General features: G+C 39.5%; 1 protein-coding gene across 1 annotated transcript; it reads right to left on the bottom strand.

Annotated features, from left to right (window-relative positions):
- Nucleotides 1-60: 60 nt before the first annotated feature.
- On the bottom strand, nucleotides 61-20,093 carry ZC3H12B (zinc finger CCCH-type containing 12B). Its single transcript, XM_042825231.1, has 6 exons — nucleotides 20,011-20,093; nucleotides 12,513-13,287; nucleotides 7,993-8,132; nucleotides 6,698-6,932; nucleotides 6,501-6,607; nucleotides 61-6,025 (listed from the first exon to the last, which is right to left on the bottom strand). Exons 2-6 carry the CDS (start codon nucleotides 13,115-13,117, stop codon nucleotides 4,605-4,607), a joined length of 2,508 nt encoding a protein of 835 aa, XP_042681165.1. The 5' UTR covers nucleotides 13,118-13,287; nucleotides 20,011-20,093; the 3' UTR covers nucleotides 61-4,604.
- Nucleotides 20,094-20,365: the final 272 nt, after the last annotated feature.

The raw sequence follows: 20,365 nt of genomic DNA, 5'->3' as shown, positions 1-20,365 counted from the left end.
GGCTCTCTCTTAAGAGGGCTGGGGAAAAAAAAAAAGGCTAGAAACAAATTATCCAGTGGCTCTCAGTTTTATTAAATAAGCAGGTTTTATATAGGTAAATATAAAGTATAACATTTCATGTGTATTAAATAGCTGTGCAAACCTTCTACACAGAGCAGGGAGGCTACAGGTAATAGACTGTATTAGTTTTGGATTCCTCTCAATAATTTTAGTATGTTTACAAACTTCAAAATACCAAAGACCAAAATCATAGAGACTATATAATGGATCTTCAAAGGCTAAGCAAACACTGGCATGAGAGTAATTGAAGTAACAGCAAACCTGTATTTTTTCCTGTTTAAGTACTGCAAGGAACACCACTGCAATCCTATGGCTCTGTCACACAGCCTCCTATGGGGGGGGTGCATAAAAGCTGCATTGATGCTGAATGCTGAACTGTAGCGCTAATAATGACAGATCTCATGATCTGGCTAATAGGAGTCTGGTGCTACCAATGTTTCACGTTAACTTTTGGCAAGTCAAGAAAAAGCAGTATTTCTGTGGGGCAAATGGGTACAGAAATGAAGCTCATACCTTCTTGTTAGCATGGAATTTTTAGAATGACTGCGCTCAAAACGTGTTCCCTTGAATGTTCCTGATAGTAGCTTGGGGGACGTCACAGGTATGCATGCACACCACTAACCAACCAAGTTTTAAACAGGTTTATCAGCTCACATTTATTCTTTGCAGGTTCTGGCTTTACCAGTAAGAATTCCAAAATGCCAAAATTCAGAGTATCTGTTCCTAAATAGATACTTTGTTTTTTGTTGTATTTAATGAGGATTCTTCTGCTTGGCCTAAGCAACCATATGCCCACTTAATATTTTTTTAAGAGTTTAAATTTAAAAGATTTTTACAAAAAGCTAAACAGACTCATGCTAGTGAATGATATCCATGCAGCAGCATCTAGAGCGTTTGCACACTTACTACAGTGTTTTTTAAATACCACATATTGGCTTAACATCCATTTTTCACTCATTTTGTCATTGAGACTTACATTATATTTGGGTCAACCAAAATAACCCAAAGAGATTTATAAAATTTTACAACAATTAAACAGTAACGTTTAATTCTACAAACGGATAAAGCCCACTACTGTAGCTCAATAAGACAACAACAGGACTAACAGTAGTCAAATGTTCTATATGTACAACTTAATATATTACTAACATGTAATTATTACAAAAACACACAAAATTAGGCTGACTTCCAATAAAGCATTTGAGTTTTGAATCAAGAATTTAACATTATGCACTCTTAAGTGATAAATTATGTGAAAGTAATACAGCTGAAGACTAAAGATCAGTTATTCAGAATGCCTAGAGTAAGCACTGGCTCTGCTGCTGTATGCTGTTTCCTTGCAAGATTTCATCTTAGCGCCTTTTTTCTTTCTGCAGTTCCTCAGCTAGAATCTTTTGGATTTTATTAAAATATAGTTTCTAGAACTGCTTACTTACAGTTTTAAAAACATCTAAATACCATGCTCTCAGAGCATTTATACAGAGTCTTATATTTACAATATAGACAGTTATGATCATGTGTTAATAAGATCAACTCTTCCATGTAAGAAGAAATCTAAGCTTTTGCGCTGAAGATTAAGTCAGTGTTTTGAATTGGCTTGTAAACATATCTGAGAACAGATGCAGATATTGGAATTGTCACTTAACTGGTGAGTTAGGAAAGACTACATCACGAATAAAAGCTTCATTTCCTCTAAGGTGGACTAAACAAGCACAACGTTTGCAAATTATTTCCACAAGGCTACACTGCCCATTCAGTAACTGCGTAGGATGGATGCAAATAGCTTTTTATAAAAAGACAATTAGCTTTCAGAGTGCCTTACAGAAATGGCATGCTGTGTTTGCAGTACCATAGCCTTTCTGTTTGGAATAATTCCTTTTTCTTGTCAGTAAGACAAAAATCGTGAACATGAAAACAAGTCGACGAGTCCTACAAGAATGACTGTCCATAAATCACGCACAGCTTCACACAGTAACTTCTGCTCAGGCTTCTACACATTAAAATATCAAAAACACCCACCAAGCCCTCTTAAGATAGCTTACCTTTATAGTGGGAGAAAAAGGGGACAAACGTGTTTTTACATACAAATATTTAATTCCATGCAAGATGGAAAATGTGAGTGCAAAATAAACTTCATTTTAAGCCTACGTAAATTATAAATTAATGCGTTTAGAATAAAGCAAGGTCTATAGTAATTATATTGTTACTATTTTAAACACATGCAGATGAGTTAACAGCAACATTTTTACATAAGGTTTAGTGCAAGGATGAATCTGCTTAATAGACTAAAGATAACCATGTAATGCTTTGAGGTGTACACACAGTATCTGTGCACATAATAAACCAGTTCTGAGAAGCTGTCTTGCTCATCTATAAACTATAAGTGCCCATTTTAAATAACAGAAAATCATAATTACTCATGGGCTACTTCTGTGTGACACATGGTGTCACAAACATGGTGGTGAACATGTAATACTGAAGTTAATCTAGAGGTTTATGGGTTGTTAGGTTTTTTGGTTTGTTTTTTTTTTTTTTTGTTTTTTGTTTTTTTGTTTTTTTTTTAAACAGTTTTTATACAATCAAGAAAAAGAGATACAATTTGTATCAACAAACAAAAGGTCATTTCTGGTTATTTGAGGCATTGCTCTCAGCTGCTTAATACCATGCAAGAGAAGAGAATAAGAATTAATTGCAAATTAAAAATCTAAAATGGTGGTTAGTAAGAAATGTTTTTGGATACTGGTCAAGAGTTCAATCTGTTTCCTCCAGTTACTGTAGGTATCCAGAGATTTACTATTAACAGTGACAATAACTGTGACAACTAGTTAAAACATAGTTATTTTTAAACACTGAGTGTAAACTCAAATCACCTTCAAGTTAACTCAGATATGTAATGATGTGGTCATTATATATGTTCCTTGTACCAACAGAAGAATATTTGTCATGTGTGAAACGATGTGGTTATTATCAGTACATTAACTGTCATTGCACCTATAATGGTTTTCTTTGTTGCTTTTGACCTGCAGGAATATGTTTTGCCCATGATAAATAGCCTGAACAATATTGTGAATCAAACCAATCATTTATACAGTAATGCAGATGTGGAAATGATGATGTTTTGTTCCTTAGACAAACAGAGAGTGAGAAAGCAGCATGCAAGCCGTTATCAAAACACCAGAAACAACCCTGACTGCAGCCTCGCATTCCGTGTGTTTCACAGTAAGAAACATTTAGGCAGTGTCACACCTTCTCATGAAGAAACAAAAGGCCATTAACTAGGCCTTCTCAGCTTTCATGAAAAAAACTACAGTAGAAGTCATTAAGTTCTAGCTCGAGACATATCGAGTTAGTAATGGTTCAAAATGTTGAAATATACAATGGAGTCAAAAAAGGGCGTTCAGTCAGTGCAGCTTAAAAAACAAGAAACGCCTCTTTTGGAGACATTTAGCTACAAAGGTTCCCACCCTGAGCAAAATACCAGTTGAGCAAACAATGCCACACAAAATCTTCTCACTTGTTTAAACAGAAATTTTAGAAACGGCCATGAGGCAAATGCACACCTCTGCGTGGATCTGAAGAGCAAAACCAAGCAAGCTTTGCCACAAACCTGAACTGTAGCATCTCTTTTCAAGGAACAGCCACTCCCACTCCTTTCACAGGTTGATCTTCTATGGCCGTTTTGCATGTTAAATGCCATCCTTGCCCACAGAAGGGCTGTAGATACAGATGAGTTTCTGCATTAACTTTCAGTTCCTGCTATTGGAGTCTGAGTAATCCAATTCATACACAACTGACAATTTTCTTTCATCTTTTCTAATCATCTGGAGCAGCAGATGATTCTGAATTCTGAAGAGGGAAGCTACAGTTAAAACATAGTTTAGTTTTATCACGCCTTCACATTCCTTAATGTTTCGGTCCTAATTTAATGAAGCATTTGGCTTCTGTTAGACTGGAGTAACAGTAATAAACTCATGGGGAACAGTTTTGAAATTTAAGAAATACCAACAATATTAACATCCAAAAGCCGAAAGAGATTCAGCATCTTACAAATTGAATAATTTTTGTCAAGTTATTTTTCTTCAATATTTGAGGTACCAATAGGAGGCGTCAAATAGCAAAGCTGAAACCCTAGAAGTCATCTGGGATTGTATACAGCATGCTTTGAAAGGCCAATTAGGTATTTATAATCAAATTGAAAGTGTACGTTAATACATGCAATATAACTGCTAATAATAATTTTGTATTAAAAGCTTTGAGACACTGAATGTGACATTGTAGTTCTTCATGAACTATCCATGCAGCAAGGTATGCACTTCCTGTAAAATACTATTAAAAATCTCTATTTTTAAAATCTTAAAATTTACAATACAGTCAACTCTTAAATAGTGCCTCAATACATATACAACAACTACTGTGTACAGAAGTTTATCCTACCTTATTAGAAAATATTTACAATAGATTTGCCTACTTCCTTCTTTATATAATTTTTCTACCAGTTCCTATGTGCTGTATAGTCTCATTTATACAAAAGAGGTTATAATATTTCAACGCCCTGTTCTTAATTTGGCAACGATCATAGCTGCCAGCTGTTGTGCATCTGTCATGTGGGGATTCTTTTCCATCACAGAAAGGACAATGCTTGGTGGGAAAATATTGCAGAGATTCTTGTATGTTTGATACTGATGCTCTGGGATAACATGTGGCTCCCGTGGCTCACCACATATCCCAATCCATGGATTCCTCCACAGCTGCTCCATCTTCTCCGGCATGCTTCTTACCATTACAGGCTCATAACATGGCTGCATGAGGTTGTTACTCAATGGATATGAATGATAAGTATAAGAGTCTGTTGCACACGGTAACGGATCCCAACTAGCATGCTGCTCTCGACACAGAGGTGGTCTCCTCTGCCTTGTAGGATTACTTTCATAAAGCCGTGAGTCAGAAATACTGTCCATTCTTGTCATGACCAAGGCACGGCTTGATTGTGCAGCCGATGGATGAATATTTTGAGGCACAGGGTATTCTCCTGGACAACTGGACCGTGCTCCAACAACTGGATGCTGGGCATGCAGGCCTAAGTGGGAAACAGACTGTTTGCGAAGGGATTGTTTAGGCTCTTCAGTTCCAAAACTCTGAACTCTATTTAAGGCTTCATGGTAACCATGGGGAAAAGGCTGAAGACGATTTTGCGATGTCAGTCTGTGGATCTTCACATTATCTTCTGGACTGGCATCTGCTACACCCAGATACAAGTCATTGTAAGAGGAATAAGAATCATTACTTGTATGGCTTAAGCAATTGTCAGGACAGGGGCTTGAGTTTCTAGAATACATCCCCTGGTCCATATCAGCCCCGTAATAATCTGTGTTATGCATACTACTTATGCTCAAGTTGGAGAAATCACTGAGTAAGGAATAATAGCCATGGTCCCCTAACGATTCATATTTGGGATACTGGTCAGTGTAACTAACTGAGGTGCCATGGCTATTGGTGACTAATATTGGAGGATATTGCACACTGGACATGTGTTCCAGTGAGGATTTCTGATGCGTGAACTGTGAGGAACCTGGCACTGGACTGCTTGCAGATCGAGTATTTAATGCACCAGCTGCATGGCTTTTTGGTGGAGGGAGCGTTGGTACACTTAATGCAGAAACCAGAGATGGGACAGAGTTGGCCTCGGACTTCCGGGCTACTGTTAACTTTTCCTCAGGCTCCACAGCTACTGATCTAATGCTTGGATCTGACTGACGCTTTGGGGCAATGCGTTTCACTTCAGAACTGATCTCTCCTTTGGAGCTGGAGGGCCCTGTGCCACACTTAGCCAAGGCTCCCTCACTCATTGTTTTCACAGCAGATAATTTGGCACTTATTCGAAGCTCATCCGCTACTGACCTTTGAGGCTGGTTTGCCCGTTCTGGGTGGTAATATTTACATTTGTGCCCATAGGTGCACTTTTTACCTGTAAGAAAAGTGATTTCAAGTTAAATAAATCAAACATTGATACTACTGCCCGCTACCTTTTTCTTCATACCTTTCACTTTTTCTTAATTGTAATGTTTCTGTATTATCATTGTTAAGAATAATTACATGTGCAGGCATTCACAGACTGCTACTACCTGTAACCAGGTATATCACTGCATCACTTTTGTTCCTACCATTCATGAGTTCAATACTGACAACATACTCAATGCTATATAAAACATTCCTAACACAATTTGTGTAGTTATAAATCTCTTTTATTGAATACAAACCAGAAAAAAATAGCAAAAAGCTGTGATAGCCTTAATTTTTTGCTATATTATTTTTATTAATATGTGCGTGATGGATATAAAAAAGGATATGGTGCTTGGATGGCTAGTAATGCCAAAATGTTAATTAATTGCTCGCTTCACCTACCTTTGAACAGAGCACATCTATATGGCTTAAGCACTTACCATAAGGACACGGTTGTTTTTTATGTTCAGGAATAACTGGCCTTTTCCTTAAGAAATTTTCAAGGCTTGGACCATGGCGTCCTAGAGGATCATCAGGAGGCATAAATCTAATGGGAAAGAAATGAAATTTGAATTTCAGCTTTTACTGAGGGTTCAGAATTGGCAAATTCTCTTAATTTTTGAAGGAAAAAACATACTTATCATTCACAAAAGAATACATTAACAGACGCTCCTCTATGAACTTCTTCCATTCTGGTTTTTCATTTTGAAGATCTCGATAGTTGTCATTTGATACAATTATGCCATCTGAGTCAAAAGCAAGCTTTACTATGAATCGATCATCATAGCAAACTACTCTTCTCCCCTGAACTCTTCGAGATGGGGTGAAAACAAGAATTTTTTCTTTCTCCAATTTCCGTAAGATTTCTTGATCTGTAAAATAAGTTTACTTAAGCAACTTCTTTAAACGTTTGTGAAGAAATACAGCCCATGAAATATTACACTTTTCCTCTTTTCTGAGAAATAATTTTATTATTATGTGCATATATAATCCTCATTTAAGAAAACGAACAAAAACCTAGAAGGAGAATGACATTTCTGATCTTTCAAAGCACTAAGTAAATATCCTGTATTTAAGCTTCATAACCACTGTACTCCCCTGTAAATATCCATTTTCACGAACAGTTAGAAAAGGAACTGAGCTTGTTTAGCTTGCGAAATCTCATTGTGGCCTTCCAATACTTGAAGGGAGCATATAAAAAGGAGGGGGAACAGCTGTTTATGAAGGTGGATAGTGATAAGACAAGGGGGAAGGGTTCTAAAATGAGACAGGAGAGGTTTAGGTTGGATATGAGGAGGAAGTTTTTCACACAGGGTGGTGAGGCACTGGAACAGGTTGCCCAAGGAGGCTGTGGATGCTCCAGCCCTGCAAGCATTCAAGGCCAGGCTGGATGTGGCTCTGGGCAGCCTGGGTTGCTGGTTGGCGACCTGCACACAGCAGGGGTTGGAACTGATGAGCACTGTGGGCCTTTGCAACCCAGACCATTCTATGATAACTCAGTTATTACTGCCTTCTTGTTAGCTCGGAGTAAAACGTAAGTACTACAAATGGGGTCAAAATATATTCTGCTTCTACAGTGTTCAAGATAGCACTAACAAAAGAGTCCCTGGCCAGATACTACTTATTTTCTACTAGCCCAGGAACTAAGAATTATTTTCTGTCCGCTTAACTACATTTGCTAAAATTGTATCTCCTCTTAAGAGTGCTGACATAATCCAGTTATATTTCAAAAAAAGAATTTTTTTTTTTTTGCAGATGCAAATACTTCACTGCTCCTCACCAGTGAAGTTGTTTTGTTCTCAGTTGAGTGCAAGCAACGCTATGGCCACAGCTTAGCATGTAGTTCTCATTAGAAAAATGACACAGTTCTGTCTTAATGTAACACGCTTATTTACTTGAACCAAAAAGTCAAAGAAAATCTTGACCTATTACCTGTAATTGGCGCATCTGGTCTAGACTGTTCTTTTCTCCATGCAGGTACAAACACGGTGATATCTTTATGTCCTTTTTCCAGAAACCAATCAACAGCTAGTTGAATTCCTCGACAGGAAAATCCTTCTTTATTTCCATGGCTGAAGAAAAAAACAAAAAACAAAACCAAAACAAAACAAAAAAAAAAACACCAGAAGACTCAGAAACAGCAAACATAAAAGTTTTGGCTCTGGGTTTTATTGTTGTTGTTTTTCCTTTTAAAGCTGTCATGATGTAGGTAAATAAGGGAAATAGAATTTGTAGAGACCAGACAAATACAAAACAGTTATAGAATAACCCTAATGCAAAAGTGCAGTAGAAATGCTAAGTAATGGCCTGATGCAGTGACGGAGCACCTGGTGGGAAGGAAGAGTCAGCCCAGAGGAGCTCAGGTGTATGCAACATACCTGGGTGACCAGAAGGGCTGGGGCCAGGATTCACCCCTTCCAGACTTTATTTAAGAGCTGGCAGTGGAGGTGGGGTATATCTGAAAGCAGCCTTTTTTTTTTTTTTTTTTTTTTTTTTTTTTTTTCCCCCTTCTCTCCTTCTCTCTTCCCCCCTTCGTTCCTGCGCTAACTGCTGTTGTGTTTAAGTGAATCCTCCCTTACTGTAGCCTGGAATTCTGCTGCTCTGCTGTCATTCTTGCACTTCCCATCACGCTACAAAAATTTTTTTCTACTTTTTCATTTTATTAGCTGATCTATTGAAAAAACTCACCTTCAAAAAATTGAGCTCATCTAAAATAGTGCTATAAAAAAGTTAGCAATAATAAAAATAAATGAACTAGTGAAGCTGACTGTTATGAGGAACATATGCTTTCAAAACATCTAGATTAAAAAATACTTTATTTCTTTTAGAGAGAAATTACTGTAAAAGTTCTTCAAGCTCTTTCTTCCCTTCTCCAACTAATCAAAAACTTCTTTTATGCAACATACTTAAGTCTTTACAATTGTACAGAATTGAGTGTTTGAAGCAGCTGTATAACACCATTTCCATTCATAAAATAGCATTAAAAGTTTTTGTAAAGAAAAAATAGATATTTGATAGACACTAATTAGAATCAATTATAAATCTTATTTAGTCTACCTTACTGGTTGATTTGTTAAATATGAAACACAATTCTTCAAGTTTATTGTAAATCTTCTCAGAAAACAGTTAAGAAGTGCCTGAATAACATATGAGAACTGTACTGGGAACTGCTGAGCCACAGCCTGAACCACTGACTGGGCACCTGAGGCAAGGGCTGAGTCAGCTGTGGGAGCACAGGTGCAGGCAATTCAGGTGTGACCAGGAAGGGCGGAGCCTGGCTGCACCTCTCCTGGACCCCACTTAAGGGCTGGCTGACCCCGGGGAAGGATCTTTTTCTGGAGATCTCTCCTGTTTGGAGCTTTCTACGGCAAGCCTAGATCCTTGGATATGGGTGAGCATTTCTTCTTTGATTGTCTCTTTTCCACCACAGTTATCTTTCTAACTATAACACCGGTAAAGTGCTCTCCTAACCGTGCTACTTTTTCAACTGTCCATTTGTTAACTGTAGAGAGGACATACAGTAAATATTATGTTCTTAGTATTTATTCTACATATGTAAGACATATAGATTGCATTATGAATGATTTCATATTTAGATTCAAGCTAACGCTTTCTTTCCCTGAAAAAGAGTGCATGTATTGTTTCCATATGGTGATATTGAGGAAGAAAAAATACTTAGGGGAAAAAAGTAAGGTTGACTCTCTTACTGAAGAAAAAATAATAATCCCCCTTTGTCACACTTTAGTTAGCAACGTGAACTACCTTTAAAATTGCATCTGAAAAGAGCAGACTGGTAAGACAATGTTATGCTCTTTGATGTGCTTTTCTCAAAGCGTTTTCATTCAGAACTGTCTGCTTCCTCAAGACAACTGCAGTTTTTCGCCAACTATGACACAGCATTGGAGCTGTCCAGTTCAATATTCTCCCTGGGATTTCTATATTAATTTATTCAGATTATTCCATTTGCCACAGAAGGCATTAATTCAATCAGCTCAGTGATGCTGCATTGAGGAGCAGTGTCCTTGCTTTCAAAGAATGGTTGAGTAGGGCTCCTAGGGAGCGTTCCAGAATGCTATGAAAGCCACGTGACACTTCTTACCAGAAATAACCGAGAGAATGAGCTAGCAGTGACAAATACAGGAGAGAACTTTCCTATAGATGCCCCAACATGTGGGAGTAGTCCAAGCAATTGGTGTAATTAAGGAGATTCTTGTAGCTACACGAAACGCTAGGAATGCCTCCCACAGATTAAAGCAACTGGCATTTGTTTGTAGCAGTATCCAGCTGTCATAACCATCCAGAGACAAGCTGTTGGTTCTGTGTAGCATCCCCCAAAAATGTTCAAGAAAAAATCTACACTGAAAGTGGAAGTGTTTTTACATAAGCACCATTAATTACGTTTTTTTTACCTTAAAGGCTACAATTTGCATGATCAATGCAGCTTTTTTGAAGGCAAAAGCTTTATTATTCTTTCACTTTTCTGGTATTCTCAGCCTATACAAGAATGCTGCATTATTAAGAGAGTAGCATCTTACTGAAGAGGTCTCTAGTATTATTCTATGGATTATAAATCAAAATTTTACTTATTGGAGAAAAACATCACAGATTACTGGAGTGCAGTGGAATACGTGTTTTACTTGGGCTCGAAACACTGGAGAAAGTAACACTGAAACAGATGAAGCCAGTCAGGTATCTAATACCAGAAGTATAACTAAGGCCTACAGAAAACCAGCATATTCCAAATCCTTGCAACTTAAATTATTAATGCAAAAGCATAGCTAAAGTGATTTTGTGCACCCTTTTTGGATTTCACAGAATATAATATTTTTTTATATTTTCAAATGCATACATAATTTATTTCATAAACAGAGTATTCACAGGTATGCAGTAATAAGAGCATACAATTTTTGCCAGCTGCTGTCACACAGTGCTCAGGAGTTATTCAGGCAGTACAGAGACTGAAAATATAACAAACAGTTTAAAAAAAAAAAAAAAAAAGTAAAATCAATATTGGTGATGTTGCTTTACAAAAATATCTTTTTGGCTTGTGGTGTAGCTTAATGCTAATAGGCAGACAAGTACTGCAGTTGTTCTCCCACTCACCCTAGTAAGAGGTGGGTGAAAATGAGGTGGAGGAAAAAATAAATCCTAGTGGGTCTGAGACAGGAGTTCAATGAATTAAAAGCAAAGACTGCACAGAAGCAAACGCTTCTCATCAGCATCCAATGTTCTTCCACTTATTGGGAAGCAGGACCTAAATACATATAGTGGTTGCTTGGGAAGACAAATGTGTACATAATGAGAATCAGAATCATAGAATGGTCTATGTTGGAAGGGACCTTTATAGATCATCTAGTCTAACTGTGTTGCCATGAGCAGGGATGTCTCTCATTATATCAGGTTGCATAAAGGCCCATTCAACATTGAATGCTTTCAGGAATGGGCCATCTGGGCAGCCTGTGCCAGTTTTTCACCAACCTCACAGTGCAGAATTTCTTAATGCCTAATCTGAATCTACTCTAGTTCAATATAAAACCATTAACCCTTAAATAAAACCATTAGATGTTCTAGGCCTGCCACTTTGTGGCCCTCCTCTAAAGAGCTACTTTAAAGTCCACATCTTTCTTGTGCTGGGGAACTCAGAGCTGAATGCAGTACTCTAGGTGGGCTTTCACAAGGGAGAATCACCTCCCTTGACCTGCTGGACATGCTGCTTTTTATGCAGCCCAGGATACAGTTGGCTTTCTCCTTCTTCCCCAGAGCTTTTATTGCTGAGCATGATGTCATAGTCTGGAATATCTGCTTGGTCTATTTATGTCAGCTGCAACGGTGATGTCCCTTCCCCACCTTTTGCCCACCCTCCGACTACCGGCCAAGGGAGGTGGGGTTGGAGAGATGGCCTTGATGCTGTGCCAGCACTGCTCTGCAACAGTTAAAACACTGGTGTAATATCAATGCTGCTCTAGTTACAAGTGCAAATCACAACATGGCACGGGCTGCTGTGGGGAAAACTAACTCCACCCCTTATAAGACCCAGTACAGAGCCATGTTGACCACAGCTTGAGTTGTGTAGACTCAAGTAGCCTTGTGCTTAGGCGCATCTGAATTCACAAGTACCACAGCTGTGTGAGTCGGCAGGCTAAGCTCATGCATAGCCCTGTACTGACATTGCTAAATTGCTTTGACTTCTGAATAGGCTTGATCAGCAGTAGTTCAACTTTCCTCAAGTCCAGTGCATACCATCAGCATATATTAATGTCATTTTAAACTATTTTTAACTCCCCTGTTCGATTGCCTCTGGACATTAATATTTTTTCAGTATTGCTTAAGGACTTGAATAAAACAAAACACAGCATAGTACAGTTAAATTCCCCAGCACCGATATAGATTTTTTCACATCAATACTTTTTGTCATTTTTCTTCTTTTCATATGTTGCAAGAGGGAGACCCACCTCATAGCCACATTGCTTCCATCAATGACAATTGGCCTCAAGTTATCACTGTTATCCACAACTTCATCTTCAAGTGACAATTCAGGGCTTGCTATTTCCTTTGGGCAAGGACCTCTCGGCACCAGAGTATTAGTGGTACTGCTGTTCTGTCCCTCTGATTCACTTTTGTTACCAAGTCTCACAAGTTCTGCCAGAACATCATTAATGAGCGCATCTGCTCCCAGTTTATTCAGTACAGCCTGGATCTGATCTCCTGCATACCCAAGCTTTAAAGCAAAATCCATTTTAGTTTGGTATTCCTTGTCCAAATTTGTTTTGCATTCCTCTAGTTTCAAGTCTTGTGTGATACTGCTCTGTGAAAAACTTGGGCGATCCAAGCATGGGGAGCGACAGAGTGGCCGATGTGGTTTAGTGGAAGCCTCTTTTTCTCTCCATGGAATATTGCTACAGCTGCTTCGGAGGTACGGTTGCTCAGGTTCGCTTTCTGAGCTCGTCCATTCCTCAGATTCAGCGCTGCATTCCCCAGCATCTTGTTCCACATTTCTCTCTTCTCTGGAGTGCCTCTTCTCCATTTTCAGTTTCCCTACCATAGACCAGGCCGTCATCACGTTCAGCTTCCAGTCAGAGAGCTCAGAACTTTTTCTTCATTTCTAAAGTCACCTGAATTTCATACTCAATTGCATTGTGTTTGCTAGTTACGCGAAGTTGACACAAGACTGGAGCAAATTTGCCTTGCTTGTTATGTTCTGGCATAAACAACACCAACATGAAGATCCTTTAAAGCAAACAAACAAAAAAAAGTTTTGTAAAATTCTGCAAAATACTTGACTACAGTAATTTTGTTTACAAGTAAATAGAGTTCTCTCGTCATTTCAATTTCCATGTTAAGATTGATAATGATAAAGCATGTAACTTTGTTGAATCTTTAGTCACAAATTAAATTATTTTTCCCTTCCACAATATCTCCACACATGAAAAATTTACTTCCCATGTTATACACTTGCAGCTGTAATTAATTGAATATCTTACTAATATTTTAGATGGGATTTAAGAAATAAAAGTGACCCAAAACTTTCATTAGAAAGCTGTTTTTCGTAGCCTTCTACAGTATGAACAGCCTGTCTGCTTCAGCAACACGGTGTGGAGTTCCTGTATGTACAAACTCTAATACAAACCATTTTAGTCTGTTTCAGAGACGTTTTACTGCCAGAGTTGATAAGTGACACCTCCTTAAGTTTAGTGCAAACTGGCAGCTAGGCATGCAAAAAAAAAAAAAAGTCAATACAAACATGCAGAAGGGTTCTATGCAATGATTATTTTGTGCTTTTCATTTCCTATATCTACTGCATTGAAAATTCTAAAATCAAGGATGGATTCTACTGCATTTTGTCAGAAAGTCAGGATACACACAGTTTCTGTCTTATATCAGAAGTGTTCAAGGAATCCTATTGAGAGGTCTGTCAAAGTAAGCATCAAGGTGACCTATGAAAGGATGAACTAACATAATGGAGCCTTGGAAAAACAGATTTTAAAAGCAACAGCAGTGCATGTTTTAGAGAAAACTGTCAATTTGGATGTTTAGATAAATATAGATAACTAAATAAAATTCATTGAGAAATATGGAGGATAGAAGGAATTTGTAAGTCAGCATTTAAGGCAGAATAGGAGTTCAACTATTTGACAGAAGAGTTGACAAGCTAACGAAAGTAATTAACAAGCGGCCTACTTTCAGAAAGTTTCAAGTCCTGCTTTTCTTTATAAAACAGCAGACTGCGAACGTAGCATTCAATGAGAATAATGAAAAACAATGTAATTGTCATGATGAATCTATTTATTTCAAATCCACTCTCTCTTTTTAACAAATTTTGCTTTTGTTAAAGTCACCTCCTTTAGATGAAGTTCCAGACAAAAACAAGAGAGTGAAAGAGATAAAAAGGCAAACATATCTAATTCTCAAAGAGAACCAATTGTTTTAAAGTTACATCTGTATGAGGAACACGATCTTGGATTTAAACAGCAATCACAACAGAAGCCCCAGTACTGGCACCAGTTCTCAAATATACTTTTGCTTGTTACCTTTGTGTTCTGAAGAATGCTGTGATTGATGTAAGCTCTGGATGTATGAAAAGCTCTCTTGCAAGACTGCTATGAGAATTTTTGTGGCACAAAATAGGCACGACTTTGGCACCAGAATGAAGATGGCCAAACACATCCTTTCCTAATAGGCTCCCTCACACATCTCACTTGTGTAATCACTTAGTATAACAAGTAATAAATTCGCATCTCTTTCAAGCGCCTTTCTCATTTCCTCTCAAGTCTCTTCTATGACTTCAGGCTACAGGCAAGAATCAAAAGTTGACAAAGTTTTTCTCAAAAAATCAACTAAGTATTTGGACTGATTACATATGGAGCTTTATCAAATAGGCTGTATTCAAGTGTGTATGGGAACTGTTGAGTCATGGCCTGAACCACTGACTGATCACCTGAGGCAAGGGCTGAGTCAGCTGCAGGAACACAGGTGCAGGCAATTCAGCAGTGTGACAGCAAGGGTTGGAGTCTGGCTGCACCTCTCCTGGATCCACTTAAGGGCTGACTGCCATTAGGGAAGAATCTCTTTCTGGAGATTCCTTCCTTTGGAGTTTCTACTCCAGCCTAGGACACGGGTGAGCATTTCATTTATTTTTTGATTGTCTCTTTCCACCAAAATTATCTAACTATAAACCTGCAAAATACCATCCTAACCACACCACTCTTCTAACTGTACGTTTGTTAACTGTACAAAGCGTTTTTAAAATCTTATTTCCAGCTTCCCAAGAAACCACAATGGCTCTTACTGAGCTACTGCCAAGCTAGAAAACAATAGGAGAAATACTCAGTTAAAGTGCACTGAGGGGGTTACTCTGCTGTGCGGCATTGCTAAATCCAGGATCTTCAAATAATTATTGGACTTTCTTGAGGGGGAAGGGAAAGGTGCATCCAGTATAGCTGGAGGGCACCTCTAATGCTGTGGTTGTTGTCCTTTAACTAAAAATTTCACCCAGTAATAAAACAATCTTTCAGAAATCTGAAAGGTTATCCAGTTTCTAAAGTTCTCAATATACTGACTGCACCCTTATGTGCATGCTATACTATCCACCAAGTGGGAGGATAAACTCAGCATGTAGGACTTATGCTTTCAGATATACTACCAGTCACTTCAGAAGCTGCTAAACAAAGAGTTAGAAGCAGAAAAAGTCATCCCACTGAGTTACCATCAAGCATTATCTTTACAGAAATAAGTAAGAAGGCTTTAATGGCATCTTGTAACTGGAAGTTTTCTGGTCTGTTGCCATTGTAAAAACAATGTCAAGTCACTAATTCATCTGCTTTAAGTAGCACGTTGGATTAGATGACCTCCTGAAGTCCATTCCAATCTAAGTTATTCTTTGATCTCAGATTCTTTCATTGCTGTGGTGATGGCAGTGTTCATCTCCAAGAAAAATAAATTTTTGCTTTCAAAAATGAAATAGTAAATCCCTATGCTATAGCATATATTTCACTCTTAAAAGACAGATGACCTAAATATAGGCTAGGACAAAGCATCCATTAGAAAAGACTTCGCAAAGAACCTTAAAAAAGGAGGGAGGAGGGGAGAATTAGGTTTAGGGTTTCATGTGGTTCATGGTTAAAAACTCTAAGAAATTGATTTTTATATGACTTGGCTGTGTGGGCTTGTTAAAGGAATAAACACATTAAATTTCTTACGGATGCTCTTACTAAAAAAATAATTCAAGTTTAAACTTTACGTAAGGTTGATATTCTCACCCTGTTATTAAGCACTCCATGTCTGCGTCTTTCCTGTACTGAGGACTCCACATCTGAATGCAGTGCTCCAGGCGAAGCCTCACCAGAGCAGAGTAGAGGATCAAGATAATTTGTCTTGACCTGCCAACCATACCTCTTTTTATGCAGCTCAGGATACGGTTGGCTTTCTGGGCTGTGAGGGTACATTGCTGATTCATGTCCAGCTTACCATCCACCACGACCCCCAAGTCCTTTTTTGCAAGGCTGTGCTAAATTTTTTTGACCCCCAGCTTGTTCTGTTAGTGGGGGTTGCCGTGACCAAGGTGCAAGACTTTGTACCTGGCTTTGTTGAACCTCATGAGATTCTCCTGTGCTCACTGCTCGGCCTGTCTAGGTCTCTCTGAACAGCATCCCATCCCTCAGGCACATCAACACATCAGGCATGGCGTCATCCAGAAACTTCGAGTGTGCAACTCAATACCACTGTCAATGTCGTTGATAAAGACATAAAAGAGTATCAGCCCCAGCATAACCCCCTAAGGGATGCCACTCATCACTGATCTCTATCTGGACATTAAGCCATTGACCTCTATATCCTCATGAAATTCTAAAGGAGTCACACAGCAAACAATGTAAAGACTAGTTTTTCTTTTGACATGATGATTCAACCTAATATGCCAGCAAACAAAGTCAAAACTAAGTCATTTAAGAAAGTTAAATACAGGTGTAGTGTAGCAGGAATGCTCAGTCATGATGCTCAGTCATGGAGCAGCTGGTGGGAAGGCAGGTCCAGCGCAGGGGAGCTTAGGTGCAAGCAATGTACAGAGTGATGGAAGGGATGGAGCCAGGATCCACCCCTGCACAGACCTCATGTAAGGGTTGGCAGTGGAGCTGAGGGACTCTCTCCAGAGATCCCTGTGTATTTGATACCTTCCAAAGGGAAGCAGGTTTTTTTCCCCTTCAATTCTGCATTCACAGCTGCTGCGTTTGGGCTTGTCCTCATTTGCTGCAGCCCAAGAAAGACTTTGCCAGCCCACTATTATTGCTGTACCTTCCATCACATTATAATGTTACAAGCAGCTACCCTTAAAACAAAAATACACTTAGCTGAAGACTTTAAATATAGAAAGAATATATGTATTTGAGTGGAGATTGATAGTAAATGAAGTTTTTGTTAAGACCAATCTCATGAACCAACTGCTCATCTCAGAACAATAAAGCTAAATCTATTGCTTAGCTCCACACTTCTCCGTTTCTTCCCTAAATCTGAAATATATCAAACCATACTAAGTGTCATGGTGTCAGAAATCCCAGATTTGTAAGGGTGTTTTTTCTTATTTCCAGATGAATCTCCTGCATTATCATAACATCATATACAGGTTATCAAAAACAAACAAACAAAACACAGTAGCAGGTGTGAAGTATTATTATTCAAATATACTTCTCATTTGTAACGCCTGGAAAAATAGTATTTTCAACTAAAATTACAAAAAAAAAAAAAAAAAAAGCATACATACAACATATAGACACATGCATTCTTGTCCTGTCATGCATATATGGTTCTTCAAAGTCCTTTATGTCTAGCAGCTTTCATAATCAAAAGTGGTGAGTAGTCTCAGCGTTGTTTGTGAGTTCAAGGTATCAGCCTATTTTTTTTATAATATGAGAATGGATGAATCAATATATTAAACCAGTTTATAATCTTGCAACACCCAGAAACTTTTCCTGAGTTTATAAATTATTTTTCTTCACTTTTCCAAGCCTAGCTTCTATAACTGGACTTCCATCCTGCTGCCTTCCTTATTCCAAAGAGCTCCAGTACTTTTGCTCTTGAAGTAAACAGTAACAGAGTTTAAGTGATGGAAGCGATTTGTTTTGTGACCTACTACTCACAGATCTATAGTACAACAATAAATGTTTAACAAAATGACAGCTCAGTTGGCTAGGAAAGTCATAAGTAATAGATGTTTACAGTGGAATAATTTGCATTGGAAAAAGGCATTCTGAAAGACTGAAGAACAGAAAACCAAAAGTTATTCACTGCAGTTGACAGTAAGGTTTGACTCTTACTAGTTCATCTGCACATAAAGTGTCCCTGGTATCCATTCATCCTCTTTACATCTTTTGTTTCTGATCTTTTTCATTGGTGACTTCAGTTGATGTTAGTTTTTTTTTTTTTTTTTAATTTAAAATACATTTTAAAGAGGCTTTTAAAATGAAATTGACTTAGGAAGTTTTACAGAGGGCTTCAATTAAAACTCAGTAAGCACCATTATAGAAGACTGTCTCAACACAGGTCCAGAAAACATCAGCAGTTACAGGATGAACATACAGAAAACATGACAGTGGAAAAAGAAAGAACACATTCCAACAGCAGTTCAATTGTTCTGTTCGAGAATTACCTCCACATCCCTACTAAAGTAGTTTTCCAGCTAGACTCAAAGATTGTTTTGAACACTTGTAAAATTTACCTTTCAATTCTACGTACCATAGTGCCGTTTACAGTATGTGGCAATTAAAAGATGCATTTCTATAATTAAAGGTACTTCCTGTACAAAAGCAACAACTTCAGACATCCACTTTAGTGAACACACAAAGCATATGAAATCAGATGGATCTGGCATGCTAATGCTGCATATTCCCAGGCACACAGAACTACCAATATGCTGAATATACATTCATGAACAAGCAGAATTTTCGTTTTCTTTCTATTCTTCCTTTCCATTCATGACAGTACATATCACTAAAACACACTAGAAGACTGAAAAAACAAAAAAGATAACGCACGTATTAAACAAACAATTAATTTAGATCTACACTGATCAACTTAAGAAGACACAATATAGCTTTTGCATTCCTTTTTATTGTTTAGCGACTTGGGAAAGAATTACACGAGTCTTGTGAAATACAGTCTCCAAAGGTTTAAGTGATAATTAGAAAAGAGCTGTGCAAAATAACGTTTTGAAATGAATGAATTAGAAATACGACTGTAAACATCCTCTATACTGTAGTAAATGATCAGTTTCTAATTCACATTTACAGTATAAAGCAAAACGGAAGGATGTGAGTAGTGATCATCAGGTAACCTCTGCAAAAGTAATTTCCTTATTTAAGCATATGCTTCTATTAACACAAATTTCTTGCTACCCTTCATATGTTCAGAGACCCAACACCACCTTAAACAGCATGCTACCGCAGCCTTCACAATCCCTGCTTTGCCCTTATTAAATGAAACCAGGCAAATTCCCCGATTCTGCACCCGGCTGGCGAACGGTGGCAGAAACGGCCTAGACGAGAGACCCCCGGATCCAAACCCCCGCTGGGATAACCACATCAGCTCCCCACACGGCCCCGCGCCGGTCTGCTTCGCAGAGCACCCGCGGAGCTGTTCGGACCACGCAGAATCGGCGGCGCCGTCGGGAAGAGGCGGCAGTAGGCCAAGCGGCCGCCCACAGCCAACAACGCAGCGGCGCACGCCGGGTCAGCGGCTCACCCTGCTCGGGCCGGGCGTGCGAGCGGCGGAAGGCCGCGGCTCGAACGAGGGCCCAGCCCGGAGACCGCCGGCGGGCAGCAGGGGGCGCCCTGCCGTCCTCTCGCGACACGCAGAGCCCCCGTGCCGCGCCGGGAAAGGGCGTCCGCCACCGCCAGGGCGCCGCCGCTCCTCCGGCCGCCCCACGGCTTCCCTCGCCACCCCTTTCCTCAGCCGGGGCCTCACCCGCTGTTGTCGCTGCAGACGCCGCCCGTGGCTCCTCGCTGAATCTGGCGGCGGAAAGGCGAGGGATGGCGGGGCTCGGCGCGGCCGCGGCACGGGCCCCACGCCGACCGCTCCCGCCGCATGGAGGGGGAAGGACAGACTGGAGCGAGGGGAGAGGGAAGAGGGTTGGAGGGAGGGGGCGGCAAAGCCCGGGCGGGACGGGATGGAGAAAGACGGGGGAAGGTGCGGGAGTAGGGTTCAGCGCCGGCGGGAGCGCGGAGGCCGTTGCCTCCGCCTCATCTCTGCCGGGCCAGCGCCGCTGCCCGGGCGCCGTCGCTTAGCAACCACGCCCAGCCCCCGCTGCTGCAGACGCCCG

The sequence above is a fragment of the Centrocercus urophasianus genome, unplaced genomic scaffold (genome assembly GCF_019232065.1).
Source record: "Centrocercus urophasianus isolate 14NV4802_14NV808 unplaced genomic scaffold, USGS_Curo_1.0 seq_24, whole genome shotgun sequence".
Classification (NCBI taxonomy): Eukaryota; Metazoa; Chordata; class Aves; order Galliformes; family Phasianidae; genus Centrocercus; species Centrocercus urophasianus.
Note: the sequence above shows the minus strand (reverse complement) of the source record. Positions and strands in the feature narration are given on the sequence as shown.